This window comes from Poecilia reticulata, chromosome 7 (genome assembly GCF_904066995.2).
Source record: "Poecilia reticulata chromosome 7, P_reticulata-male-v2, whole genome shotgun sequence".
Lineage (NCBI taxonomy): Eukaryota > Metazoa > Chordata > Actinopteri > Cyprinodontiformes > Poeciliidae > Poecilia > Poecilia reticulata.
Window position 1 is genome coordinate 6,826,859 of NC_088836.1, and position 23,985 is coordinate 6,850,843.

At 44.6% G+C, this 23,985-nt stretch overlaps 1 protein-coding gene across 1 annotated transcript in view; it reads right to left on the minus strand.

Annotated features, from left to right (window-relative positions):
• skia (SKI proto-oncogene a) overlaps positions 1-22,468 on the minus strand; it is a 68,190-nt gene extending 45,722 nt beyond the window's left edge. The window contains exon 1 of the mRNA XM_008412923.3: positions 20,774-22,468. Within this exon, the coding sequence (XP_008411145.1) occupies positions 20,774-21,679 (906 nt within the window). The 5' untranslated portion in view covers positions 21,680-22,468. The remainder of the gene's footprint in view (positions 1-20,773) is intronic.
• Between the last annotated feature and the right edge of the window lie 1,517 nt (positions 22,469-23,985).

A 23,985-nucleotide genomic window follows, 5' to 3' on the forward strand; every position in this document is an offset into this window, starting at 1 on the left:
GATTACGATCTTTAAAAAGCCTGACTTGACGATTACGATTTTGGATAAAAGCTGAATTTTTTTTTGTCTGAAATGTAGCAAGAAAGTTGCTGAGTTGGCAACAGAGAGGTGAGTATTGTTAACTGGAAACGTGCAGACATGACCTGGTGGGCGAGACTAATAGCCAAGCCTGTCTCACAGCAGCAAAAGAAAACAGTGGATTTTTAGACCTTTGCTGAGGTAGATAAGACCAGCTTCACATGTACCAGCCAATCACTGGTCCCAAAATGAAGGAGAAATGGATATGATTTACCGGCTGGCCGATTTTATCAGTGAACCCATAATTTCTTACCATCAATGCTGACCATTTCACGTGATTATACTGTTGTTTATTCTATCTATCTAGGCACTGGATATGCCTTCTTATTCTACTTCATTCATACAAAAATGCAATCACATCTCCAGTCAGTTCTATATTTTTTAGAGAATAAAAAAATCTGATTAATTGCAGTAACAGAAAAAGAAAACAACTAATTCAATGTTTTTTATTGATTGAAACGTACTGAATACATATCAAACCGTGACTTTAAATCCAGGACACTTACCAAACTGTGGTTTTTACGTACCATGAGCCCCGCGCTCAACCCCCCAGTTGCAATTACATTGTAATCAACTTGAAAGCACTTAGTTGTAGAAACACAACTCGACTCTCTTCCCTTTTACTGTATTTTTGTTTTCATTAGATGCCCAGCAAATAAACACAACTTTATTGAACCCTTCAGAGCTGCAGGATAGTTAGTAATGAACTACTTTCACTGAATCATCTGAAACCTTTTGTTGTGGCCTGCCATGGCAGCATGATTCATTGAACTCATAATTAGTCATGCTCTCGTCATGGGCTGAAAATATAACAAATCTTACAAGACAACTTTTGCTGTGTGAACTTTGTTTCAGCAGGCTCGCTCCGTGCTGAAACAGGGATATATATATATATATATATATATATATATATATATATATATATGCACATATAAATGAAGCCCAAGGGTAACCACCCAGACCTGTGGCAGCGGCGGCACGCTGCTGATCTGCAGCTGGAGTTCTCTGCTTCCTAAAACAGATGTGCAGCAGCACAGCGGCAGACGGCTGACTTGTTTCATCCTCGCCCCGCTTTTAGACCATGCTGGAAAAGAAAACAACCACTTTCTTGAAGTTTCCTGAATAAAACTCCCCAGAGCTCAGGGAACCCGATACTTTTGGTTGAAATGTGGTCTAACTGTATGGGGTTTGTGAAATCTAAATATATCCTTGATAATAAGCAGTAAGATGAGGCTGAGATGAACTCGCTGCCACAGACCAGACAGGCTTGTGGGGATCGTTAGCACAACAGCAGTCGCAGCACCTGAGTCCGGCCCACAAGCCTGCCAGCCAGGAAGTAGTCTTGTCCACTACAATTTAGTCCAAGAGAACTGCATCTGCTTAGCAACCACGTTCCAGCTCCAATCACAGCAGCATTTGGGATAATGCCGGCCCAGAGAGCTGTGCTCTTCTATGTGGAGGCGGTGCATTAGCCTCAAAAAGCAACATACACACACCCACACACGCGCACACACGCACACACACACTAGTGTGATGCCTGTCTCACTTAATGCTGCTGTTGCTCTCCCCGAGCATGAAAGGAAGAGGAAGAGGGCTTTTTTTCCCTTAATGCTTGAGCTACTGCCTAGCCGCTTCTAGAGAGGAAGGGAGTGAAACATTGTCTGGCACCTTGAAAAGGCGCACTAAAGTAAAACCATTATCGCTTTCCCCTCCCTCTATATGCCACAGAGGTGTCTGACTGTCTGCACCCCCACAGCACACACACACCCACACCCTGACAAACAGACTAAAATAGACGTGCGGTAGCTGCTGTTGATGCTGGCTGAGTCGTCCATGTTGGACTGAAACCCAGCACCCAGTCTGGGCTCTCCTCGCCATGACCCGCGGCTATTCCTGGAATCAACTGCCGGACGCTGAACTTCGGGCCAAATTAACACTTGAAAGGAGACTTTGTACGGCACACCCTGAACACATGGAGCAGTGAACAATAAAGCTGCCCACGCCGTGTTTGTGTTGCAGTGGTGTAAAGGTGAGAGTAATCAGGCTGCTGGAGAAGTTCATTAGGCACAGACGTGATTTCACTATCACACATGGTGGCTGAGGCCTCCAGACAGGGATCAAAGTTCACCGCTGTTTGGAAACACACACAAAGGGACAAGGAGGAGGCTGAATGAGACGCAATCACCTGTGCGAGCCTCGCCGCTTTGAAACTCTGGAGTGAAGTGAAACTGTAACACTTTCCCAGGCAGACTCCGTCCCTGCTTGAGGCTTCACACCAAAGACCACGTACAAGATTGGCAAGGATGGACTGATTCCTCATCTGCCATTTTAATTCAAGTCCACCAATTCATTTTTTTAAATATTTGAAAAAAATATCGAGTGTGAAACAACAAGAGTCCAATCCACTCAAATATGGGTTTGTGACAAACAGCTCACGTGTTTCTTAAATCAACTCCTCCTCCACTCCATTTGCACGCAATCTATTTAAAAGCAGTTTTCATTTAACCAATAAGAAACAGACACTGATTCAGATCTTACGACTTATCAGTAAAGTACATTAACTTTGAGCCAAGCACAACTGACTTTATGAAAGGATAGGAAACCAACCTGTGGCATCGTGCCACGGTTCAAATAAAAACTCTCCTGACGTCATATCATCAATCATTACATAGAGTATCTCTGCTGGAAGCAGGATTGAAGTCAATACATCTTTATCAGCTGATCTGTTCAGCCGTGTTTCTCTCCTAGATGAAGCCATTAGAGGAGCTACTGAAATGAGCTTTTTACATCTCTCAATCAGGAAGTACTTGCTTCAGTGATTCTGTTTCATTTTTGCATCTGCTCAGTCTTCTCAAACCTGGCCGCTGGTACTGAGCCAGGTTCTGGTTCTGTTGGAGGTTTCTTCCTATTAAAGGGGAGTTTTGTCCTCTCCACTGTCACCACATGCACGCTCAGTATGAAGGATTGATGCAAAGTCAACAACACAACAGAAGTGGTTGTCCATTATGTACATACTCACCCAGAAGGAGTAAATGGTGGAAGTTAATGACTAAAAATAAAAATAAATAAACTGTATTGAAACTAATTAGAATAATAAATACTTAAATGCAGTGTGACATTTTGGCCTCTATGATCAGTGAGCAGGTACAAAAAAGTAAATCAAATGTTTTCACACAAATAGGCGCTATAGTCAGTCAGATGATGGGAATCTGAAACTGTCTGAATCAACCTGAGATAAAGTCTTCCATCTTTTCTACTAGTGTGCAGGGAGTACTTAACTGATTCACCACCTGTGTGTTCATCAGGCACATGTGTGGTTGTGTTGGCCACAAGGAGATGATGCTGAAGGCCATTTTAAGCACAGCTTTCTTAAACTTGAATGACGATGGTAGATATAGAGAAAAACCAGCGACCTTAGCAGTGCAGGACAAAGAAATACTTCTGAAGTATGTATTATTATTGTATGTATATCATTTGTGCCTTAAAATGTGAAGTGGAGGATCTGAAAAATGATTCAATAATTGCCATAAATGTTTCCATTCCTCTATATATGAATCAAGTTTATGGTTGCAAAGAGCCAAACTGAAGTAAATCGTAAAAGTCTTGATTTTAGCTTTGCAAACTGTCTTTGCTAATTTCCCATCTTAAAGACTGCCCTGATAAGATCAATGGAAATCAGCCATTAGGGAAGCGGTTCAGTAAGGTTAGCTCCAATCATCTCCTGCTGTTCGACATTATGATCCACAATAAAAACAGCTGACCTAGAGCCGTGTATCTCTGGACACATGTGGTGTACCACACAGAAAGGCCATGGCTAGTAATGTAGAATTTAAAGAGTACACAACTCTTAGAAAAACTGGAGTAATTGTAGAGCAGTCCTGGTTTGGTCCATAATAACGGGAAGCAAACCACGTGGGGCCCCTTCAGGTCAAATGGGAAACTTCCTTCCTCTGTTTTCTCTGCTTTATTCACTGGATATTTTTGAATCCAGCTCCTTTACTTGGCCGGGGCTGCAGGCATGTCCATGACCAAGACGCTGCTGTCGGATTTGTTTTTAGGAGGCGTTTTTTTTTTTTTTGGCTGCTCGGGTAAATCTTTGTAAGGCCAGAGCACAAAGAGGTCTCTTGGTTCAGAACAGGACACTGGGCAGTCTCGTAACCGAGCCGACCGGCCAGTACATGCTGGTGTTTTCCACTCCAGGGTCGGACATTTTGTTCCACCGCTGAACTCTGGAATAAGCTGATCAAGTGAAAGGGAGAGTGAGAGGTTTGACTGTGGAGCCAGATCACATAATTTTCCAGTGGAGAGGAAGGACGGCTGGAAGTGAGGGAGGAGGATCTGGAAATCTGGTTCCGGTATCCGCATATTGTATGCATAAAGTCTCTAGAGTCCAAAAACCTGATTGTGGCGAGAATAGAATGACTTGTTTTCTATTTCTGATGCTTCATAATAACACTGTCCTCAACTGGGAATACAGACGGAGCATTTTCTGATATGTCAGGATTGACGAGACCCTTTGTCAATCCTGTTTTCTCAAGTTAACCCTAATGCTACATATACTGTGGATTGAAGCCAAACTGAACTGTGGTTCCGTTAGGATTACCCTTTAAGTTGCCAATTCTTAATTTTGCTGGTTATTCCACGCCTTCACCACTCCATTTTTTTTTTTTTTTGCTGTTTGGTTATTTTTTGAAAAAGAGCCGTCTGCCACAGGATGTTAATTCATACATGCGCTGGGGTGTTACATCAAACTGACCCTGAGCTGACCTTGGGTTAAATGTAGTAGAGTGGACTTGATGGCTTTTATTCCCTTTCAGCTTTTAAAAATATCTCCATGGATATCTCTTATAGATTATAGCTATTGCATACAGAGATTTTAGCAGCCTTTTGGAACCTCAGTGTCAAGATAGTGTGCTGAAAAACCTATTTTAGCACAGATTCTTTAAATTACAACCAAAAAACAGACACCAGAGTTAGAGTTTGACGTTCTCCAAAATGCAGTGCTTTCAGTGTGCCATTTTCACTGTAGTCAAGAGTTACTTGACTACAGTGAAAATGTAGTCACTCTAGTGACTACATTTTCTTGACTACAGTAACTCTTAACTGTAGTCAAGAGTTACTTCTTTAACTCTTGACTACAGAAGTCAAGAGTTACAGAAGTAACTCTTGACTACAGGTTTATGTTCTCTATGGGAAACACATGAAACTGCACAATTAGCGCTAGCTAATATGGGACGCTAAAGATGTCAACTCTGAATTCCATCACCTAGATCTTAAATTAGCAAAACCATATTTTATGCCAACTGCTCTCTCACGTACAGAGCGGAATGGCATTTTTGATCCTGACATATGATTAAGGTTGCAGGATGACAGTGTGGTTAAAATGAAATTTTGTTAATTATAGCTTTGGGAGAGAAATTGGAATAGGCAGTGTAAACCACCACATCTCTAGTACCCAGATAGCTCTACATCACATAGGTCATGTGGAAAGGCACAATTTGAGAAGTTTGATGACAAACCTAGGTTCCTGTAAAAAGCTTTCAGGCTAGTTGTGATATTCAGTTCAGTCTCTTTATTTCTGAGACTGGCTTCTGTTAGGACAAAGTAATACCCAAAAGATCCCCTAAAAATGCTGCTATGAGGGGGGCAAAGAATGTCTATATTACGTTCTAATCTGATTACAGTGAATCCAACCCAATATTTTAATCGTTTCTTGATTTAGTCTTATAATGAAAGAGGGAACTGTGCCCTCTAAAAAAGCTTCAGTCAAGAAATACGGGACCAGTACACCCATCCAACCTTGTTTGAGGTAGGAAAAAAGGGAAACTAGCGTATAAGACGGTGCAAATATTTGAGACTGTTGCATCAAGATGCTTCTGTCAGCAGGGTGGAGTCCCAAAATGAAGGCAGTGTGGTGTCGAAACCAGAAGTGTAAGGGTTTGTGCCTGCCACGGCTCTGCGGTAGACATTTCGGCTGACAGCCTGCTGGGTTGTTGTGGCCGACAGCCGACACTCTGCTCATCCGGGCTGTACCGAGAAAAGGGGAAGTGGGAGGGAATTCAGAGCAGCAGAAGGTCATGTGACGCTGCATGGGTTCAGCTGTGTGCACTGCTGCTATGTTTGAAATCTGAATGATAAAAGGCCCCAGCGATGGGCTAGCGGTTGTTGTCACCCCACATGGGGTCGCCCCATGAGGAGGGGCTTTCATGGGAGAAAACTCTGGTATCAGCAACCTCCCTGACCTCCCTCTCTGCCCCCCCTCCCATTGATGAACCATTCAGCAGGCCAGGAACAGACAGTAGACAACATTTACACAACCAGAGATCATCCATGTTTGTGTAGGGGTCAGACAGAGACACTGAGTCAACACTGCTTTTATTCTGGACAGCCCAGGAAGGTTGAAGAGCGCCTGTCCAGAACGACTATTTTGTTCCAGCGAACCTGAGTTTTCATTAAGCCCCAAATTGAACTTCAATCCCCTCTAAGGACAGGCGAGAAGCAGCAAAAACTCAAACAGAAATCTATCAGAAACTAAGAGCAGTGAGCTGCGTTGTTTCCCATCCTGTCCTCTTTCCTCTGCTGTACTCACTCCCAGTCAGGTTGTTTCTCCTCTGGAGGGAGGGAGGGTTAATGGACACATTAGCTGCCGGCTTCTCCCACTGCGACGATTAGGTGGCCTGAGGTCATTCCTTCACTTCTCCTTCTATCCACATCAGGGATTTATCATTTCATTACTGCCGTTTAGGTGGAGGAGGAGGAGACATCCGTCCTGGAAGTATCGCCTACTCATGTCTGCTATCAATCCGTTAATGCTGCTTGCTTCAAGAGCAGAGGCTAAGCTATGGCAGAGAAATGAACCAGGGAGTTTACAGAGACAAGCACTTGCTCTCATGAGGCTATTTTATATTAGAACTGAACTTATTGTATGTCAGTGTGCTGGAACGCTCCCTTAAATGTTGATGTTTGAAGATGAACACATTTTTTTATTTGATTCATTGTTATTTAACTACCTAAGGCCAAGCAAGCTGTTTGAACCCATCTTTTTTCATCTCACTGCCTGAAAGCTTCTGGATGTTGCTCTAAATAAAGCCCATTTTTTATGCTTGCAGCAGGAATTCACACTGTACGAGTGCATGTGTGTGTGCCAGTGTGTGTACGCGTGTGCTCGGTGATCATCGCAGCTGTGTGTTTGCTGGACGTGAGATGTATTGATCGGTGCAGGAAGTGCAATCTGATGTTTCAGAGAGCTTCCTGAGTTAGACGGTTGCGCCACCGACAGTGAAAGCTGTGAGCGGCGGGTTCTGGCTGGGCGGAGGAAGAGACTCGACACAGGGGAAGTAACCAGTTTTAGAAAAACAGCAAGAACAAAGAAAAAGGCTTGGAGGAGGAGGAGAAGGAGTGCAGAGACAGACGCAGCTTTGGCTTTGTCCTTGGGCTGAGACCAAACAATGCCTCTCCTTCTTTTTCAAAGAGAGCCGACTGCTGCTCCGTGGAAAAATCAATCGCTATCCTGTGTTTCAGGAGCCTGATGCCCTAAAATATGAGATATGCAACTGTGTGTGCATGTGTATGTGTGTGCAGTTAGTGCTTTGTCTTTAGTCAGAGTTGTAGAGATGTGAAAAAGCCCTCTCTTACTTTGACCATAACTAATTGCTTACACTCCACTTCTTCATTTTTCAAACATACAAAACTTCAAGAATCGGTGAGGAATATTAATGTCTGGCAGCGTTTATCTTTAGAACGGTCCACAGCGCCATCCTGATTAATAGTTAGACATTTTTTAAAAAGATCAATAAAATCAATAAAATCAAATATATTCACTCTGAAATGTAAACCTTCCCAAAGGCGTTGCAGTTCGGAAACAGAAACAAGATCCAGTATTCGGTAAAGGGCTAGATGGGCTGGCCCTTCCTCACTGGCTTCATTTCTGCTTGGAGCCGGCCTAACACATGAGACACATGGACCAATGTATCCCTGAGTTGTCCACATTTCTTCCTTAAGAGTACCGGATGACTTTCAGACCAAAGCGTGGTTTTTCTGGCAGGAAACCAATCCCAGAAGGGATTTTGTGAAACCGCCAGATAGTATCACAGTATGTATCTGTAAGTGGGGCTTTTGTGGTTTTATCAACTGGTTTGATCAATTTGGCTTTGATCAAACCACCTGTTCCACATTTGAATACAATATCGGTGTGTGGCGCAATGGCCTGTCTCTGTCACAGAGGACGTTTGATTCTTCAGAGATGTGATGAGTCAGCTGTGCTGCGAGATTGAGGAAAATGATGGCAACCTATAAATCTGCATTTCTAGTTCAGTGTGCCAAGCCAAGGATTTTATCTCATATAACCTTTGAACTCCAGCCTCATCCTGCACGGTAAAACACTGGATACAACTATACACACCACACCTCCTCAGTCAGAGGGGGGGGTTCTGACAGATGAGTTCCTGTTTCTGTGTGTTAGCAGATAATTAAAACGGGCAGACGACGAGGCCGGCGAGAAAGCCAGGGTCACAGAGAAGCAGTGAGCTCAGCTGAGTCAGCATAGCCAGAGGTCCTGCCAGACGTCCTGCAGCGGCATCAGCAGCAGCAGCAGCAGCGAGCAGGCTGAGACCTCGCCTCAGAGGCCGTTCTACACTCCACACACCACCTCGTCTCAGAGATCTACAATTACTATCATTATAAGAGCCCTATTGTCTGCTGTGGAGCACAATGAGAGTGTTCCACGTGAATGAGTGTATGAAGAGAGAAAAAAATGAGGAAGAGGACGGAGGTTTGCATGTGTAATCAATGGAGTAAAAAGCAAAGAGCAAGTCTGGGCACTGTGAGCAGCTTCTGCTTCAACATCTGCATGGATGCTTTAGTAGACCATGATGGAGAGTTCTGCCCCCTGAGGGGGGTGAAGCACGATGATAGACTCTTTTAAACAACATCGCATTCTCCAGTTTCTGACCAGCGGATTAACTCTGACCAAGCGATCAATTAATTTAGACCTATTTTACATACAATTATAATAAGAGAGACTTGATTTGCACATACTCCGTTTTCTTCTTCTTCTTTTTCTGAATTTTGAAAGCTATAAAATCTAATTGCAATCTTTGACAGATGCCTAAGTGTGGTAGCCTGAGACACAGAAATGAAGAAGCTAACATTCAGGTTAGCAGCTGGTTTCATGGTGCTCCTCTCATGATGTGTGCAAAAGCACACTTGCAAAGAACTGTTTGAATCCAACAGTTAGTGGGCAGCTATATCCTGAGAGCAAGGCTTTAATGCTCTGCACGGAAACAATAAGCTGGGTCAGTTGGATGAACTTTCTCTGCCATTAACAACCGAGTCTTCCATTGGTTTCAGGGACTGAGAAGAGAGGTGGCATGTCATGCTGGATAGGAAATGTGGGTTAATTGCAATCAAAGTCATCACCGTGGCAAAATAGTGTGGCAGCCGTCTGAGAAGCTGCAGCTGAGGTGTGGTTTTAGTTCACAGATAAGGTGTTCAATGAAGATAATCTGGCTCTTTGTCACATTCCTCCACTAGGCTGAACCTGCTGTGTCACGTCTCAGAGTTCTATTATCGGGTCTTTGAACTGACTGGTTGCTCTTGGCTGGCTCATTACGGGAGGACGTCTGTTCTTCTGATTAGTTTAAGTTTAACTAGCCCCACCTTGACATAGAAGCAGCCGTGAGTCAGAGCAGACGAAACAGAACGAACACTTGCTTATTCATCATGCTGCCAGAATAATATGTAATGATGTATTCATTTAACAGGTATTGGACCATCTCTGGTTGTGTAATGTCCCTGATATGTTTTCCTACCCTCCCCCCAGGTCCCACCACCACTGGTCCCTGGTCAGCCAGGAGAAGCCAATCCCTTTCCTCCAAGCTAAAGCTTACAAAAACATCAAGACAGCAGCTAAAACACTTTGGCCTGGTTTCTGATTGTATTTGGGGGTTTTTATCACCTGTGTTCCAACTTCAGCAAACATAAACCAAAGAATATTTCCATGATTTAGATTAGATGGCCTCTGAGAGGCTAAATGTAGGACAGGTCTGCATGTAAGTCGAGATGGATGCTGAAGACAACATGCAGTCTTAAACATTTACATTGTGGGTTGGAGTCAGGAACCCACTCCAGATTTCATCTTGTAAATAAAGCAATGGGAGCGTTTTAAACTATGGTTCTGTCACCTTCTGCTCTGTTTATCCAAGACAGAAGAAAGCATGAAACTTCCAGGAAAACCGACCAAAGGCGGGTTGGAGGACTGAGGTGGGGGAGGCAAACAATGACCACTGGTCCATGACTCAGGCTCTTTGGGGACCCTGACCATCCAGTGGTGAAGTGGGGGAGGGGCGGTCACTGGTATCTGTCCCCCAAACACAGATCCACATCTGATAGCCACTACAAAAGGAGGGACAATGGCTGGTCAGCGGAGCCCCACTTCCCCCTCCGCCAGTGCCGCCATCATCACTCTACGCTCTCACAACAATACCTTATATCAAGCTGCTGGGAGCTTCCTTCCACATGGATGAGGTCAAGCCAATGTGACCCCTCCCTCCGCCCCCACCTTCCTGGCAGAAAGAGGAGGCCAACAAAGAGTCTCATTAAGGACATCAGAAAACACCTCCAGGCTTTCCCAACTCTACTCTCACAGCATATCATTGGATGGTTTAATCTGGCTAAAACAAATATTTCACAAGGAAACAACGGATAACAACATGATTCATTCATACATTCATACAATGCTTTATAATCACGCTCCAATCTGTTTTAATGTTTAAAGGCCATTAGTATGTGGCAGGATTCCTGAGCTTCATACTTCTCCAAGTTAATATCGTATTTCATTGCTTTACTTCACTTCTCTCCTTATAAATGCAGGTATTGCTGATTATCCATGTCATCAGTGTCAGGATCCGAGGTTGTTTCAGTTTGGTTTTGGATTTTTGCCATTTTCTGTGTCCCTATCATGTTCTATTTTTGTCTTGTTTTTCACTGCTGTTCTTCCTTGTTGATTTTAGTTGTGATTTTTCTTGTTTCTAGTTATTTTTGTAGTTCTAGTTTATCATATTTCTTTAGTCCAAGTTATTCTTTAGTGTTAGTTTTATTTTACATTCCCTTGTGTTCTCTCCCTCGCTCTCTTGTGCCACTTTTCTTTCTCCCTCTCCTCAGTCTGCTTCCTCTCCTTCCACTCACACCTGCAATCCATTAGCTCATCAGCCCAGGCCTTTTTGTCAAGCTCACAACCTCCCTAGTAGTTAACCCTCTCATCCTCACCCACCACTCACCGGATTCTTGTCTGCTCCCGTCACTTCCTCGTGTTGCCCATGATCTCCTCGTGTTCCCTTTGCTGGATCTTTTTACATTGTTTTTTCAGTTTTTGCCTTTGCTCCCTTTGGTTTTTGTAAATTTCTATCCCCATAAGATTTATTAAATCTTCATATTCACCGGGCTTCTTCTGTCTCCTGCATTTGGGTCCAACAACAAACATCTCTCTGACTCTCACGACAGTCAGAGAGTTCAGATGAGTTTAGACCAGTGGTTCTTAACCTGGGTTCGATTGAACCCCAGGGGTTCGATGAGTCGGTCTCAGGGGTTCGGCGGAGCCTCTGCCGCTGAGGTAAAGACACACTTGTGTAAAGTCGTGATGACGCGCCGCTTTGCCATCACTTGCTGCAGAGGATCATGTTACATTGCTTAGCCAATCAGTGCTGCGGAGGAGCACTGATTGAAGGAGCTCCTCTCTCAGCAGGGATTTGAACTTGTCTTTATTCACTTCAGCAAAGCTCACAGATTTTACCAAATTCTGTAGCTTTCGGTGTACTTCTAAATCTGCTCCTTAGTTGCATCTTTTCGGGGTTGCTACTGCATCTAGTGGCATGGGGTGGTAACACAACTAATATAATTACATTACTAAATCAGAATACTGCAAAATCTTTATTATCCATTATTGATTTTTCATTCTCTTAAGAATGTAGAGCTAATTAAATAATCTAAACAAGACTTTAAAATGGTTCCAGTTTCTCTCGATGGCCAACCTGTTGAAACTGTGGCAAATTTTAAATACCTTGAGTCGTTCCTGGACAGTCAGCTCAACTTTGCTGAAAACACAGACTATGACTAGAAGAACTGTTCTCAGAGACTTTACCTTTTAAGAAGACTTGGTGATCTTGGGGTGACCCAACTAGACTCTAGTTGGGTCACCCCTATGTCTTGAATTTGGGGGGGGGGATCGCATTTTATTTATTACTACAGAAGGGTTCAGTGAATGCATATGAAAACTGGTGGGTTCGGTACCTCAAAAAAAGGTAAGAACCACTGGTTTAGACGGGCTCTTTGAGTCAGTCAACTCTACTATAATTGAACACCACTTCTGGGTTCGGGCTTTATTAACACTAAACTATTTACTATCAATGAATTATTTATGTGGGTTGATAAATACTTTATCAACTAATATGATCAACTGAATATGACTGTATTGCATTTTAATTATGATCCAACTGGACCGTTTCAGCTCCCATCCATGATTTTTTTCTATTACGTTGATGAGTTTGTGATTTTTCCTGTTGTGATTGTCAGTCATTCGTTGTTTTATCTTTAAAACTGCTACCATATCAACAAACTGAACAGATTTAGGGTAAAGTAAAATTGAAATATTTAATATCCCCCTAGTTCAACTACCAAAGTGGGGGGGGGGGGTCCGTTTAAGATGTTTTTTCTTAACTGTTCAGTATGGGAATAATTCTTCAAATACTAAACAAACTACTTTGTTCATTTAGTCCAGGAACATGATGGAGAGGATGGAGGTCATAATAATAAATCCCAGCTGAAGCAGAATTTCAATAGGACTGTTGGGGGGAATGACATAGACAACGATTCTGCACCAGCAGATAACAGAAGAGAAGAGCAAGAATCTTATGGGTTCATTTAAAAATCCATCTACATAAAGAAGACTTTGCAATTTCTTCCTTTGAGTAACTGCAGCAGTTTGAGCTCCCTGTCCATCCAATGTGTTTCTTTGCAGGGGTAAATTCCTTTGGAAATATAAGTTCTCCCAACTAAGAGCTGGACCGCTGGTTCCCGTCAACGTTCCTGACATCCACCGACATGAGTACTTCAAGATCGGTGGACACATCTTCCTCCTGCATCTGTCAGGAGACCTTGATGCATTGCGGGGGTGGGAAGTGGGTGCTGTGTGGACGTCTGAGCACATGTCAGTGTGGTTGTAGGGCTGTGTGTGTTGGTGTGTGTGACGGGGGTGGGGCAGCATCACTGTGGGAGACAGGCAGATGGGGATGGAAATGAGTAAGCAGAGAGCTCATGCTAATCTCCTCCTACAGCTGATCCACACACACACACGCACGCACGCGCGCACACGAACACGCACACACACACGCGTGACACTACAAATAACACACTGGATCAGGTCCAGTCTGAATGAGGCTCAGGAAGCCTGTGCTATGAAGCAGCAGCATGGATCTCATTTATAATGAACACCATCTAAACCCAGCCCACCTTCAGCAGCCTAACCGTTCATTTATTAGCATCAAGCTAAAAGCTTCTATCTGAGGATCCGGAGCCCAACCGTGGGAGGAGAGGGGGAGCAGAAAGGGGTCGCAGCTTTATCCGAGGAGGGAAAAGGTCATGTGCTCACATGGGGACGGGTGGAAGGGGTGTGGTGGTTGGGGTGGGGAAAGGGTGGGGGTCAGTGGCTTTGCCGTTCTACACAAAAGATAGTCCCAAGCTGACGCAGCATAAAATAACCATCAGTCACCTCATGGACTGTTTACCAGCTCTGAACTACATTACAGCCCTGGTTCCTGGAACTGACTGACTGACCGATGTTTTTTAAAGTAAGAAACTATCACTGAACTAACTAAAAAAAAAAAATACCTGGTTGGTTCAACGACAAAAGCTAAATCTGTTCTGAATTTTAATTTTACTTGTATTTTATTTTATTTGTTTAATTGAGCAAAGAAAAATGAGTGCGTAAGGAATGTGTTTCATATTGATAATCCAAAAAGGCAGTAATTAACAGATAAATCTGTAATGTCACTTTAATCCACTAACCCTTGAACACACTGGATGTCTGAGAACATGAAAACTAGCAAAGATATTTTCATCCAAAGCGCTCTAACATTTGCTACTACAGGTCAGGCTTTCTTCTCCATCAATAGCTGCAGCCAGGCTATAAGCTTCACACAACATGGGAAAACTCAGCAACGCGCTGGGCTCGGCATGCGGGTCGGCTCTAAAGAGGTCAAAGGTCTGTGGATGGAGCCGTTACCACTGTAGCTGGGTCTTACACAGCTGCATGTGATTATGAATATTTCAAAGCTTCTTTCATTAAATAAACACAGCAGACCTCTCCTCCTACAGAAACATATCATAAATATTGAAGGGTCACGAAAACCTGTGTGTGTAGTTTCAAAGCGGACCGTCAGGAGAAACGGCTGCCTTTACCACCTAGACGAGGTTCAGAAAAGCGGAGAGCACAAGGAAGGTCGCACTGCAGCAGGAAGGTCACACTGCAGCAGGAAGGTCATGCTGCACTGCGATGCTGTGAATATTCTGACAGATAGGAAGGAGTGGGCTCTTTAGGCTGAGATGGTTCACAACAACGCAGGGTACGGCCTGGGAGGCAGTTGGTTTTTGAGTGGAGTGATAGAGGGGTGGACTTTGTTTATACCCCTATCCCTGTCTGCTCCTCTGCTATAACACTGACTAGCTACTGTCAGTCCCAGGCAGGTGGATCGATGCAGACCACCGTCTTCCAGGTGAGCGCTCACTGAAGCACTCCATGCGCTGCTACCTTCATCTATCTTTGAGGGTGGATGGAGAGGCCAACAGCCCAGTGGGCGGAACTGACAATGAGGACTTCTATTTTATTTCTCTTTAATCAAACCTCAGTAGTAATAATTTCCAAAGTTTTCAGCTCATCCCAAACTTCCTTAGCTTCCTGTAAACATTCCAGTGATCGGTAGCAGTGATCCTCCAAGCCTTCTTGATGGCTTTCAGAGTTTTTCCTTGGTTCTTGGATCATTTTTAGCATGCTGCATGACCGTGTTCACAGAAACCTTTTCTGGATTGCTAACCCTCTAAAATCTATGAATCATTCAGGCATGAATCCATTTACCACTTGTATGTGGAAATGGGTTCCAACCGACCCCACACACGTAAAACTTGTATCATTTGCCATAGTCCTCTATGTTTGCCTCAGTCCTCGCACGCACAAGGGTTAATTCTGTTCAAAAAGTCCCAAGCAACTATTTCTTCTGGAGGCGAACCAATTGGCTGTTTCCTGTCAGATACCGTAACATTTTTTTTTCTTTTACGTGAAAACAATCTTGAGTTCGTTTTTTTAAGCACTATGACACATCAAATAGGAAGAGCGATGTCGAAGTTTGGAATCTAACAGACAAGGGAAGAATAACAAGAGAAGCATTAAAGCAAACCGTCTGATTATATCTACAAAGCTAAAGTAGACAGAGTTCTTCATTCTGATGTTTTTAATGATTTCATAAAGAGAAATCTGTTTTATCCCTGTTTGACATGCTGATCGGGAATTAAAGCTAATAGAGGGATAACAGACAAATTACAATCTGTGACCAATTGATTGGTTCACAGAATACCATCCATCCATCTATCCATCCATCCCTCCATCGCATCAGTATTAAGTGATCAATGGGTGACAGCCTTCATTAAGACTCTAGTTTGAGTAAGAGAGTGTCCTGTTTCAGAAGACATTTGAACGTTGTGTGTGTTGAGTCAGTCAGAGCTGTTACATCAGAATCCAGTGAAATGCAGACTGTTTGCTAAAGTCTTCATGCTTTCCACATGATCAGGCATCAACTGGGAAAATCCCTTTTTCTTCTCACAGCTTTAAAGTCTTCCGAAAGAAACAGCTTCTGGCAGTAAGACATACCTTCCAGAAAGAATCGCTGCACTTATTTCAGTTTCCACTGCTGCTTCAGTGGCTGCCTCTTGAAAGTTTTTTTTTTTTTCCAAACAAATAAAGCAAAGCGATGCAGTCTGAGATGTTCTGCTGTTCGCTTTTCCTCCGTTTCTGTGCACATCGCAGCTCTTTTCCTGTCAGCAGTTGTGGTGGAAATAAAGCCACCGTTTCAAGGCGCATCAAGCCCAGTGTGAAGATACCGTTCCTCAAAGTTGACGTCACCAAGCCTCAAAGAGAGATTTTCTTTCCACAAAGGAAGAGGGTAAGAAAGAAAAAACTACTTCTCAAGTACAATTATTTATGTGTTTAATACATCTGATTTCCAGTTTCGAGGGAGAGATGGAAGGGATTAGGAAACACCATGAGGAAAACATACAAACCCTCAGCCAGTCGCTGCAAAAGATCATACTCAGCTCTGGTTCTGCTGGAGGTTTCTTCCTGTTGAAGGGGAGTTTTTTCCTCTCCACTGTCACTACATTCATGCTGTTCATGGATTACTGTACAGTCCAGAACTTAACACAATTGATTTGCTACATCCTCGTCTGGGTGGAGTGAATGCTGCAAGTCAGTGACTGACTGCTGGGTTTCCTTAGATAGAAATGTTTTAATCTACTGTGAAGAATTTATTGTTCACAATTAACTAGGGTAAATTAGAATGTATGTGTGACTGAATATAAATTATTTTTAAAATGAACACCGGTTTAAACCTCTGAAATGATGAACAGCCCAGTGATCGGCAAGTTGGTGTTTGAAGTCCTTCTGTTTTGTGTCAGACTGTCACTGTGAGCTCAACAGGGAGCAACTTTTCAATCCCACTCGATGTTGAGACTCTTAAAGGTCAATATGGCATTGATTTCACTGAGCCTCATGGTGGATCACACCATGAGCCCCTAAGACGGCGGCAGGCTGGCTGAAGCTGGCTCTAAACTTCATTATCTTTGGACTATGAAATAAAAAGTGAGTTCAATCTACAGCACGACTGCACAATACATCCACAGAATTACTTATAATATCTTTGTATCCAGTGTGAAGATCACAACACGCTAAATGTGTTGACTGTTATATTCCAAGAATCAAGGATCTACTTTGTTGGGTCAAAGTTCCATTGTTAGGTTTTGGCTGGAGTTCAATTGTAGCAGCTACCCAAAGGTTAAAGGCGGCATTTAAACAGGGTTAAATTATGGAAGGAATTCAGGTGCCAGAGTGGAAATCATGTGGCGCACCAACATTTCAAAGACAACAGGATGGTTGGTTTCTGCTACAGACGGCAGGACTATCAAAGCTAACCATGGGCAGTTTTCCCTCAGAGTCATTAGTGATGAGAGATCAATAAACTGATAGAAAAAGTATTTGGGGAAAATTATATTGAAATATCCAATATTTGGCCAATTTAATGTACAAGCTTTGGGTTTCTTTTAGAACCGTTAACATTAACGCATCCTTAATATTAAGCTGCGTTAAATATTAACTTAAGGCATTAATATTATGTAGAGAGCCGTCCATCAGAATCAGTCAGGCACTATAAAACCTGACACAACATATTAGTCTTTCTTATGGAAAGACTAGTAGCTTTCCATAAGAAAGGGGTCAAACCGGCTTTGACCCCTTTGCTGGGTCAAAGCCGGTTATTGTAGTTTCAGTGAGGTACTTAAAAGCAAACCCAGGGTGTAAACAAGGAAACCAAACTTGTCTGTGGCACAGCGACAGAGAGAGAAAGAATTTAGCAGGTAACAGGAAGGCTGAACAGAACACAACAGCAATGTTCTGTTTTATCCTTTAGAGCTTTCAACCTCTGTCTCTTATGGACTATACTGAAAGCCTTTTGGGAATCTGAGTTAAAGAAATTACCCACTTTTTCTATTATACATTCACAGAAAGTGCTGTTTGGGAGCAAGCCATGCTAACTGCTAATAAAAGATGCTACAGATGGTTTAAAATGTCAACTTCAAGTCACTTCATTCATCCCTTCTTATAAAATAATAATAAAAACCCTGTTTTACAGTAACTGATGGATGGAGACGAAAAAACTATTTCCATAAATTCTAAGTGAGTTGTTTGGAAGGAAGAGCATCAGAACAGAAAGAGAAGAGCCAGTGGGAAGCATCTCTAGCCTTCCTGTTGTCAGGACAACAAGAAGCTCTGCTGCACCTCTCTGAGAACAGGCCTGAAAGTTCCCAGCTGTTCCCTCCGAGCACACGGCTGCCAGTCAGCAAAGCTTGCTCCAACACTGCGCCTTGCATATGAAACAGGACATGGCCCTCCAGTCCCTCTGGGAGTTCACTTCCTCTGAGCCCCAACCACCACAAACCCCTCCTCCCGCCTGAAACAAGCAGCCCCTTCAGCTGGAGGCCAGATATCCCGAGCTGCAGCAGCGAGGAGGGGGAGGGGCAGGAGTGGCCCTCTAAGTAAAACTGGAAGTTTGAGCGTCCCAAAGTTTAAAAGCATCCCTGCAGCTGTGGAGGAAAATGCATCGACCGCAAACAGCATCTATTTGTAGGAGCTAAAAGCTCAAAACAACCACACACGTCAGCTTCAATTTCAGCCTACTTTGGTTTTCGTAGAGATATCCAGAGTAAACACATGGTGACGGCCTGCAGGAATGCGCTGGCTGTCAGCATAATAACAACATGTGTGGAGCGAGCGCAAAGTCTGTTTTATTGTTCTCCTTGGAATCCTGATGCACTTTTATCCCGACGCGGATCAGTTTCTCCCAACCTGTGATGGAAGACGGCTCTTTACACAAAACAGGAAGTGAGGTTTCCACTAAAGTTAGCAGCCCATGCGAACGCCATGCTTAATGCCCAGAGGCAGCAGCAGACTGAGGCCTAATGACCAGGTCTACCTCTAGAACGGGAGGTTCAGCTTGGAACATAAACTCAGTCTGCAAAGCTCCCCCCCTCTCCCCACTCAGCCTGCAGTGCCTGGCTCCTCTTTGCTCTCATATCTTCTCCAAACAGGCAGCCTGCGGAGAAATCACTTCATCTTGAGGGCAAATTATAAAGTTAGAAACTTGCTAAATCTGCGGCCACAATTCTTATCTAAACATCCTGATGCGGAAAGCCACTGATTATGCGCACCACCCACATGTGCACCAGCCAGAAACCAAAGAGTCTCACAGCCAAGGCCTGGCATCAGAGCTCCACACCCAGCTCAGCCCAGCGCTGCGCCACATCAACCCGCCGCTGTTCATGGCGCCGTGCATCCTCTGAGATAAGCAGCAGGGAACGGAAAGCTCATTCACCCTGGGACCCCCGACGGGAGGGAGAGAGCAGAGGTTCTCTGTGAATCGGTCACGAGCGCGCCTCAAGCTGAAGCTTTCAAAAGAGCGTCTGCAAGGAGGGAAGTGTGGCAATATCACTTCCTGCGTCTGTCTGCATACGAGACTGCAGCTCACACTTCTGTAACAGCCTCGTTAATATTCACAGAAATGGCCGGCCGCTGAGCTCTCACTGCCACCTTTTCCTCTATGGGCCTCGCCGCATCCCAGAACCTCTTCACATCCCAGAACCTCGTTAGTTGCTTTATGAAACAAGAGTGGATTAAAAAAGCAAGACGGAGGAGCCTCCCCTGTCTTGTCTGCAACTTTTAGAAACAGAAGATCTCCCCCTCCCCAGAATGGAGGCCTTTGAGGTGTCCTCACTCCAGCCTGAACACAAAGTATGTGTGTGTGCCAGTAGTTTTGTACCCAGCAGGCATTGCAGGACTCTGGAGGATTCCCCTAGTTCCTGTTTGGTCTCTGGGTCTGACTGGAAGATGGCAGCCTGCCTCCAAACACTTCCTGAGCTCCTTCAACAAGAAGGCCGCCGAGGCTCCAATCAGACGCTCCGACAGGACGCAAAATAACCCAGGAGCTGAGGAGGAGAGGGGGCAGGGGGAGCATGTCGGAGGTGGGGATGGGTGGTCCGCTCTGTTTACTGAATGCTCCCCTTTGTTGGAATCATATTATGTTTCCACCACAATACTCTAAACCCTGCTTCATCAGCTCCATTGATGTGGAACAGTTCATGCAAATGGCCGCACTGGGCCTTTTTCACCGAGGGGGTGGATGTGGGGGTGAGACTCCTTTTAAATCGGCCGATCCCTCCCCACAAAGCCCTTCTCAGGATTTACTTCTAAGAGTTCCCGTCTCATCACCTGAACCTCAGCAAACACAGAGACGCATCGAAACATTCCAAGTGTGTGAAGATGAAATGATTCATTCAGAAATTCGACAGAAAGCTGTAGAAAAGGATTTAAAATCCAGTTTAGAAACAACCAGACAACGTTTTGTTTTAGCTCAGGGTGTAAAATCCTTGGAGAACATCTGGGAATGAGAAATAAACTACCTTCAGGTGAACGTCTCCCTCCCAACCAATGTTTGCACCCCTTACTGAGCCATTTGTTGCTACATGAGATTGTGTTTACTGTACGAGCCAATAAAGAGGGCTTTAAGAGTTTCACAACTCGAATAATGACTTTATTGCCACCACAGGCGTTTTTTGTTGTCACCAGTGGATGAGGCCTAATTAGTGTCAATATGCCAATGATGGCCGAACACTGAGGGCTTCCTCAGAGTGGGAAGAAGGGAGAAGACAGGATATAAACAGGAATCAGAGAGAATTCCGTTTTAGGGATAGGAAAAACTTTGGGGCAAAACTGTGATCCACACATGGATTCCTTCCTGTGGATGGGGGAAATCAGTGGATAAAGCATGGCAGAGCTCAAAGTTGTCAGCAGCAGCAGTGGCGCTTGAACGCAGCCAGACTGACTCACCCTGGATGATGCTTTCCTCTTGTACTTGTTGGCGAAGTCAAATTTCTCCTTGATCTCGTCCAGCAGCAGCTCCAGGCGCGCCTTCTCCTCTTTGGCCGTGTAATCCTGACCCAGGAGGATGTACGCCCTCCAGTTAGCCGAGTCGAAGCCCCAGTGGCAAGTCCTGTTCTCCTGCGCCTTGTGGCTGTGCACCACGAACTTGTGGGTCGGATACATGAGTCTGCAGTCCATGCACTGGATGCACGCTGCGTTGGGGCTGCTGTACAGCTCCGGTACGAACAAGCCCTTGCACTTGCCGAAACACTCGTGGTAGATCTTGAAGCTCCGATCGGTGAGCTGCAGCTCCAGGGAGCCGGAGCCCGGGTCCTTCTTGCATCGCGGCGGGTATGCTCCTCCGTAGATCAGGGCGTTGCAGAGCCGCTCGGCGTCCGTCTTGGTGATGAGGCCGCAGGACGGCGCGGAGAAGGGCAGGATGCCCATGACTTTGAGGATCTCCAGCTGGTCCGCCGTGCAGCGGGAGCAGTAGATGTGCAGCTCGTCGCACACCGAGTTGATCTGCTGCAGGGAGAAGTCCCGGAGCACCGTGTTGAGGATCTGCGGCAAGCACAGGCGTTTCTCCCCGCCGACCACGAAACACGAGATGGTCTCCCCCTCCAGCACCGTCTCGCACCTCTCCGTGGAGCGGTCGGACGGGATGAACAGCGGGCCCGGCATCACGGGCGGCGGCAGATGCTGCAGGACCGGCTCGGGCTCTTTCCCGTCCTTCTTGAAGAGGAGCTCATGCTGCCACCGAGCCGAGAAAGCCGCCGGTCCGCCCAGGGAGTTTATAGCGCTGAGGTGAAACTGCTTCAGAGTTTGTTGCAGTCCCGGGTGAGGCTGGAAGCTCTGCCGACTTACAGTCTCCATGTTTTTCTTCCAACTTTGGAAGCGTTAATCCTTCTCGCTGAACGGGAATCACAAGTATCAATCCGTTCCCCGACCTGGTAAATCCACGGCGTCCCAGAACTGACTAAAACCGAGAAGAGCTTCATCAAACATCCAGTAAACGGAGCTTTTAAAGATCCCTATGACAGTTCTTACAGTTTTAGTCCAGCTCAGTGAACATCGCTCCCCGCAGCAGGTCGCCGACTGTCCATTTCAAAAATAAAAAACGAGACTGTCTGAAACTCCAGAGTGCCGAAAAGTTCCGTTGGTCGACTCCCAAAGCAGAGTAGGCGAAAACCAACCGAAGCGGGGAAAAGCTCGGCGAGGGAAAAAAAAAAATCTTATTCTGGGTTTCTTTCCGCTGTCGAGGACTGCAGAGATCCGCTCGGTCTGCCCCCGCAGTTCACTCTGACTGGATGGAGATGAGAAGTCTGAGAGGCAGCCTGCCGTGCCCGTCCGCGCGCGCTCCCCCACTCCCTCTCTGCCTCTCTGCCTCGCGCCCCGTCTAGCTCTCTCTCACGCGCCCTCTCCCTCCCCTTTCCTCCACCGCTCTTCCTCCACCCTCAGTGTTTGTGTGTCTGGCTCAGTCATTGAATCCCAGCCAGGAATGTGAGTGACTCTGCAGGCAGGCCGGGCTCTTCCAGGAACGAGCCGTCACCCCCTCCCCGCCGCTGACACCGTAGACACGCACGCACACACGACGTGCGCCGCAACGCGCGCACAAACACGCGCAAGCACCGCGCGGACAGCTTAAACAGACCTCGAAGCAGGAAAAAAAGTGTAGAAAGTTACAAGACTTGTGCCGCTTTAAAGACTGTGTATAGGAAATATATTTTTTAAATCAGTCGCAGTTTATTATTCTGTGTTGTAAACCTTTTTTGTTTGTTTGTTTTACAACAAATGTAAAGTTTTAATATTAGCCAAAGCGGCGAATATCAGCATGAGACCCCATGCTGATATTCATATGGTCTCGTCAGCCACCATAGCTGGAGAGGAAGCAATTATGCATGACTATTAAACCAGTCACCACACATTACTTAAATGTCACTTCGTAAAGGGTCCTCCACAATAACATTTGATTTTATTAAATTTTTCTTTAAGATTTACTTAACATAACAATGACGTATAAACAGTGAACATATGGAGGACAAACACCAAGGGAAGGAGCAAAGCTTTATGGTGTGTTCAAAGCAAAAAGGGTTGTTGTCACCCACTGATTTATCTAGTCACTGTGTAAAAAATGTATTTTCTGAGATCAGACAAAAGCACGTTGGATTCTGTAAATGATTCTATTTTAACATAACTAGCCGCGTCACAAAATGTATTTATTCCTAGAGCTGGACCTGGAAAAGCTGAATAATAAGAAAATATTTTTGTAACAGCAGTAGAAAATCAAAGAAGGCATAAAAAAAAATACCATGACAAATTTTGCAATAAAAAGACATCATACCTAAGTTTGCTGAAACGCAGAACAGATCGCTGCTCTGTACAGCAATACTCTTTTTAGATTTTACCAAACGCTCAAGAAACATCACCACATTAATGGACAGTGTTTTGTAATAATTCTCTACAGGAAACTAAACTGAAAGACAGATTCAGGGTTTTGTTTGTCATCTCACAACGTCCAGGGGCGAGTTTATGTAAGTCAGTTGGTTCGGTGAGAGAAGAACCAAAAAGAGGATGGGTGTTGTCTTGTGAGACAGGACATATTTAAGCCACCCGTCTGGCTGTGGTTTAGTGTACCTTCTGCTTTAATGTGCTAAGAAGAACTATCAGTGAGAGGCGATGTTCTTGTTAATGCTTTGCATAAACAAAAATGATCAGAAGTTGATAAACAGCAACTAGGTTGGATTTATAATTCAGCGATATTTCCATGTTTTTGCATGGCTTTTCTCAAAGGAATCTTAATGTTTCTAAAGCTGTACCGTTTAAGTATTTTCAAACTACATGTTTAGATATGCTGTTTGTTTAATCGTTTCTTTAGATTCAGTTTTGTCACAGAAAACGAAGTAAAACTGGAGGAATTAGTAAAAGATGATCTTGATCTGTAATCCAAACCAACCGGGGAGGTTTGGGTTCATGTGTTGAGGGCAAGTTCAACTCCCAGAGAGTTCTGGTGGTTTCTGCTCTTTTAGCGTCCCCTGTCCAAATCCGGCTGCAACTGCAACCTAAAATGTGGGTCATGACCTGAAACCAGCGCTTTGCTGCGTTCAGAGTACCAGAGTAGTCCTATTTATTTCTAATACCTACAGAGTCATCAGGGACTACTAGAGTGTCTTTAATAAGTT